General features: G+C 59.1%; 1 protein-coding gene across 2 annotated transcripts in view; it reads right to left on the bottom strand.

Annotated features, from left to right (window-relative positions):
* Window positions 1-5877, bottom strand: part of APBA2 (amyloid beta precursor protein binding family A member 2) — a 63357-nt gene that overhangs the window by 25575 nt on the left and 31905 nt on the right. For both annotated transcript variants that reach the window (XM_007456422.1, XM_007456423.1), the window contains exon 4: window positions 596-741. In XM_007456422.1, the coding sequence (XP_007456484.1) occupies window positions 596-741 (146 nt within the window). The remainder of the gene's footprint in view (window positions 1-595; window positions 742-5877) is intronic.

Raw genomic sequence — 5877 nt, 5'->3', positions numbered from 1 at the left:
GGGGAGGGGGGGGGGGGGGCTGACATCCTTCCTCACCCCGCAGGGAGACCCCCGACTGCCCAGAGTGGCACCTCCTCAGAACACTGCCCCTCCCTCCTGACCCCATCAGCTTTGCTGACTTGGTCCTATCCTCCCCCTGCCCGGCTGCACCCACCCTTCAAACCCAGGTGATCCGAATGACGGGCACCGAGAGCTGCAAGTGCGTCAGAGTTTTTCTTGAGGTCATAGGTTTAAATAAAACGTATGATTTTTTTTGCTTCCCTTTCTGCCAGTACTTTGGCACTAAAGATACAGAGACGGTCAAAATGGGATGAGATGCTCTATACAAACACGTGACTAGAATGCTTCGGAACAATTACATTTTAAAAATCACGTGTCCTGGGGGCCCAGTGGCAGTTCCTCATTATGGATCCTCTCTGTCCCCAGCCCGCGTCCTCTCATCCAAGGCAAACTCTCCCTCGGCCCTGACAGGCACCTCAGACATTCCCACTCTCGCGCACAGGGCTGTGGGGTCAGCGCTGGACAGCGGGCCCTGTCACCCATCCCGCTCCAGTGCTCCCTGCAGGGAACCCGGGCGCTCCTGGGCTGCCCCTACCTTGACCCGGCTGACGGCCTCCTGTGCCTGCATCATTCTGATGTTTTTGGATGGGTTCCGCTCCGAGAGCAGCTGGGTGGAGCCCAGGTAATTGGCAGCAAAGATGATCCCATCGATGAGGTCTTCTGGCTCACAGGGCCCTGGAACTGAAGGGGGCACAGTTCTCAGCCCTGGACGACAAAGGCAAGGCAGCAGGGCCCAGGGCCACACAGGAGGAGGCTGAATGGTTGTCCCGTCTGCAGGCAGTGTGTAGGGGGGGGCGGGGCTCCTGCCCCCGTTACCGACAGCGCACCGTACAAGTAACTGCACAGATCGACACCCGGCCAGGAAACCCTGCACCCATGGTGTCAGGAGGATAACTCCGGGGCCAGGCAGCTGTCACTTAAGGCACCTGGGCCTCCGAGGGGACAGCCGTGTGCTGCAATCCCAGAGGCGCCCTTTCCCCAACATTTCCATGCCTGCCCCAGAACCCTCAGCGACTCGGGACGGTAATGGGAACTGCCCACCGCGCTCCAGTGCTGTGCCCTGGGGCTCCCGCGAGCTTGCAGACCCCTCATAAGGCCTGTCTGGCTCCTCCCATGCCATGCACCCCAGGTCCAGGCTGGGTGACGTGGTCCCTGTTCCATCGGCTGTCTTGAGACCTGAGGTGCCAACAGCATGATCCAGAACATACCATCTCTGAGCTGTTTAACACTGGAACCAGTGGCCTCATGTGGCTTTTGAGAACTTAAACGTTGGCTAGTGCAACAGAGGAACTGAATTTAAAAATTTGTATGCAATCCTAATTAGGTGACATGTCAATAGCCACACGTGGCTAGTGGCTCCTGTCTCCTGGACAGGCCCCTCTAGGTAGGAGCCAGTAAATCTTTTCTGCAAAAGGCCAGATGACAAAAATCTTAGGCTTTGCTATCTCTTTGCAACTAGTCACCTCAGCATCTGGAGCACCAAAGCAGGCCCAGGCAGCGTGTGTGTGAGCAAGCCTGCTGCACCCCAGCCAAGCTTCACACATGCAACTGGTGGCCAAAGGATGTGGTCCCGAGTCCACAGTCTGCCAACCTGGAGGCCATTCCTCAGCCCTGCTCGCAGGCCCACGACCACGTTTTTCACTTCCCTGCCTCTTCCCTCTCACTGCCCACCTCCAGCCAGAGCCCTTCTTTTGGGGACCATGGCCCTGGCTCTCAGGCTCCCCTCCTTCCTGAGCTAGGCCACCCAGAGCCATGCCAGTGTCCACAGGGCTGGCTATGCTGCATCCCCAAGCCCTCAGGGCCAGCAGTCCCCTCCTAACCCTCCCCTCCGCCAGCATTCTGCAGTCTCACCTTCAACCACTGTTTCTGACACCACCCACTCACCCAGAGTAGACGGCACCATCCACCAGTTCAACACCACCTGCCCCGAGCCCTCAGCTTCCTCACTCACAACCTGTCTGCCTGCCCTGGAGATTTAGCAAAAACTCTTACCCAGGCTTCCTCTGGCTGGAAAAAGTCCCCAGCAAGCCAAAGTGGTTCCATTACAAATTCATGGCCCTGGATGCCCTCAGAACTCCTTGGCAACCTTAACGGGCTCCTCTGGGAAGCACTCCCTCCCACTCTGTGCACGGCTATTTCATACCTTTCTTCATCCTCTTGCACTTCCCGCTGCCCCTCCTGTGTGTCCTGGACAGAGCCTCACCTCTGCTCCCAGACACACCCACGTCCTGTGCGGTGGGCATCTGAGCAGCCCTCCTTCCACCTTCCTGTGCAGCAATGGGGTCCCAACCTGGGGCCTGAGGATCACCTGCCACCCCATCCCTCCCCTCCAGGACCCTCCCTCTCCCCCACCTCCGGCCCACGGAGCTGGTTTGTTCGAGTGAAAGCATAACGTACAGGTTTCCTGCAGGCACCCCAGATACATATCTTCTCCTGAGGTTTCAAGAGAAGGAACATTTCAGAGAGTAAGTGTAGAAACCTGCCCCAAATCGAGTGTTGGCCTGGGGTCGTGTCAGTGAAGCTGCACCTTCGTTCTCAGGTGACAACCTGCTCAGTGGGGTCCCCGCTGAGCTCACAGCCCCCTCAGCGTGGTCTCCCCACCACATCCGTCTCTGTGGGAAGGTTCTCCGCAAGCAGCTGACCTGGCTGGATCTGGAGGAGGTCAAAGTGCTCCGCAGCCTTGGGGGGAGTGGGCTTTGGGCTCCAGGGGGGAGGGGGAGGGGGGAGTGTGGGGAGAGGGGCTGGAGGGCCTGGTGGGGACCTAGCTCCTGGCAGGTTTATAATCTCACCCTTTCAGTGTTTAAAAAGGCAACCCAAGAAAGTCACAATGTCCCCCAATGAATGTTCCCATCCTATTTTTCTGTAGCTGGGCTCGCAGATCCAACGTGCCCTTTCTGGGGCAGAGCAGGAAGAAATGATTTCTGTGGGAAAGGTACTTCAAATTATCAAGGTCACAAAGCACCGTCATCACCACAAGCCCAACCCAGACTGGAAAGAGTCACGCTTCAAGGCAGCATTGAGGCCAAGAAGGTGTGATCCTGGCTGCGGGCAGCTGCAAGGCAGCCCTGCTCTGTGCCCGCTTCTAGAACCCCCTGTTGGGGGAGCAACAGGGGAGCCTGTGGCTGTGCTCAGCCTCTCGGACAACCCAAGACAGGAAGAGCCACCCGGGATGGGGCGCCGATACAGAGCCAGTGACTCCCCAGGCCTCTGGCCTGGGCACCAGCTCACCCCAGGGCCCAGGGCACAGGGAGGCAGGGCCAGGGCTTAGCAGTGGTCCGGGCACAGAGAAGGGCTCCCCAAGTACTTTAATGATGAAAGCAGCACGGGGACTGTGCCTGGGGGGTGGGGCACGGGACCCGCCCCCCCAACTGTGCAGCACAGGGAAGGCACCCCCGCCCCCTGCCGCCCATCCGCGTTGAGGGCCAGGCCATGTCCTGGGTGCTGGGACAGCAAGGGGGGCCAGGCAGGGAGATGCCCTGTCTCTGGACACCTAGAATCGCGTGAACAAAGCAAACTCAGAAGTAAGGTCTTTTCCGAGGCTGAGAACCAGAGTGCAGGAAGCCGAATCCAGGCTGAAGAGACACTGACACTGTCTGGATCTGACGATGGAAAAGGCTCATCTTAGGAGCAACTGGTAAGCGAGACCCAAATGATGGGATGGGGGACAGTGACAAGGGATGTGTTTTCTGGGTGTTATGATCAAGTGACATCCTCACAGGTCCCAGATGTCTGCAGGGGAGCAGGGTCAGCTCTAAGGGGACACACGGAGCCAGGCTGGGGGTCCAGAGACCCGGCTGAGTCTGAGCTCTTCCGCTAGCCCTGCCGGACCAGGCTTTGTGCCCTGGGGACAGCTGTCTAATTGTTTTTCTCTCAATTTCCTTGCCAGCAAAATGGGTGGAGGGAGAGGATTCCTGATTTCTATCTTGACAGGGTTTTTGCAAAGATAAGATTAAAAGTCTGAGTTTCCTAAATGCTAAAAGCCTATAAAATGCAAAGCCGTAATTGATGAATTCTAGCTTTCATTTGCATCCAGCTCAAAAGGCTAAGAGGGCAAAGGGATGCCATGGGGTGGGGGGGAGGGCGGTCATGCAGATGTAAGCGACAGAGCTGGGACCAGACCCAAAGCAGCCACATGCTGTGTGAAAGCCTCCACCATCACCCAAGACCCAGAACCTCCCGTACCTGATGGGGTGGTGGGAGGTGGCAGGTCATTTAAAAACAGCTGAAGCTGAAGTCATCTGAGGAGGGAAGGAGGGAGAGGGGAAGACCCCAGGCAGCCCCCGCCGAGCCCAGAATCACCTGCAGAGCCCCAGGAGTCTGCAGAGTCCCTCCCCTGCCTCGGAGATGCCCCTCCAGGGAAGCCGGAGGGTGGGCCTGGAATCTGAACTTGATGCCCGCATACTAGGTCTCACTCTGGGCAGCCTGTTTGGAACCACCTGACCTCCAGCAGACAAGAGCTCCCCTCCCACATTCATCTTAGGAGCAAACCCTCTGCCAGGCACAGGCCAGCACCCGCTTCGCACTCAGGGGCTGGCAGACGGCTGTCCAGGGACTCTGCTCCCGACAAGGGAGAGAAAGCTGGCTGACCCTCGAGGGGCTCCAAGGCCAAGGTCAAATCAGGCTGTCCCTTCCATCTCAGGCACCTTGGTCGTTGCTCTGCAGATGAGCAACCTTCTCCCAGGTGGGCAGGGCTAGGGGTGCCAGAGGAGGGGAGGGGATAATGGAAGAGGGGAGGCACCGGGAGGGGACCCCTCGCTGTCAGTCCATCAGCAGCTGTGGTCCACACGTGGACACATCGGGGACTGTCACCAGCCAGGGAGAGGCAGAAGCCATGCCCAACAGAGGGAACAGGGCGTCTAGCACAAGGCAGCAGCCTCCACCCTGCCCCTCAGGGCTCCTGAGCAGGGTACTTGCGTTTCTACCATCTCATGCCATTTGCTCCCCTGGTGAATATGGTCCCAGGGTCCATCTCTTGCAGAGGGTCACCCGCCCTCCATGCAGTGACCATTACTGACCAGTAGATGGCGTCACTCTGTTCTGGGGGAAAGTCCAGGTGGTCCCAGGAGCCCTGGGGTCACCGCCCGCCCCACACCCCTAGCTAGCACCAAGGGCCTGGTCCTCAGCAAGTGTCCCCATGCCCTGTCTGTGAGGTGGGGGTGTCACATGACACTCCGTGCCCCTCACATCCCTGGGGGTGAGGGTAGACCTTCTGAGGCCTCTGTCTTCTAATGCTCCCCTTGCCAGTTCCCCAGGGGGGCCTTGGTCAGCTCCCTGGGCCATTCTGTCTCACTCCACGCCCCAGAGTAGCCTTACTAAAGGCTGGCCCCATGTCCCCACCAGATTTGGGGCCCACCTGGGGGCACAGACTCCTGCTGTGAGGGGCGCCCCATCCCGGCCATTGGGGTCCACCACTCGCACCCATGGACACCTGCTCCCTGGGAAGAGGCCAGGGAGGGACTGGGGGCTTTGTTACAACTTCCGCAGAGGCCGCCCTCCATGGGGCAGGGGGGTCTTCTCACTCCTGCTTTGATCTTTCTTCAAAGAGGAAACAATACACATGACAGTGCCTCCAGCACCTTCCCGCCACTCAGACTCCCACCCAGCCCCACTCACTTAGGACGCAGAGAGTAGTGGCCAGAGCCGGGGGGGGGGGGGGCCGGGGGGGGGGTGGGGGGCCCCAGCCTTTGTCCTTAGATTTCCCGAAAGTCAGATGACCTTGGACGTGGCACGTGATCACTGCAGATGTGGCAGGTGGCTGGGGGGGCGGCCCGCTGCTGCAAGGCCTGGAGAGAAAGCAAAGGAGGGGCAGAGAGGCTG

Source organism: Lipotes vexillifer, unplaced genomic scaffold, assembly GCF_000442215.2.
Source record: "Lipotes vexillifer unplaced genomic scaffold, Lipotes_vexillifer_v1.1 scaffold1467, whole genome shotgun sequence".
Taxonomy (NCBI): domain Eukaryota; kingdom Metazoa; phylum Chordata; class Mammalia; order Artiodactyla; family Lipotidae; genus Lipotes; species Lipotes vexillifer.
Note: the sequence above shows the minus strand (reverse complement) of the source record. Positions and strands in the feature narration are given on the sequence as shown.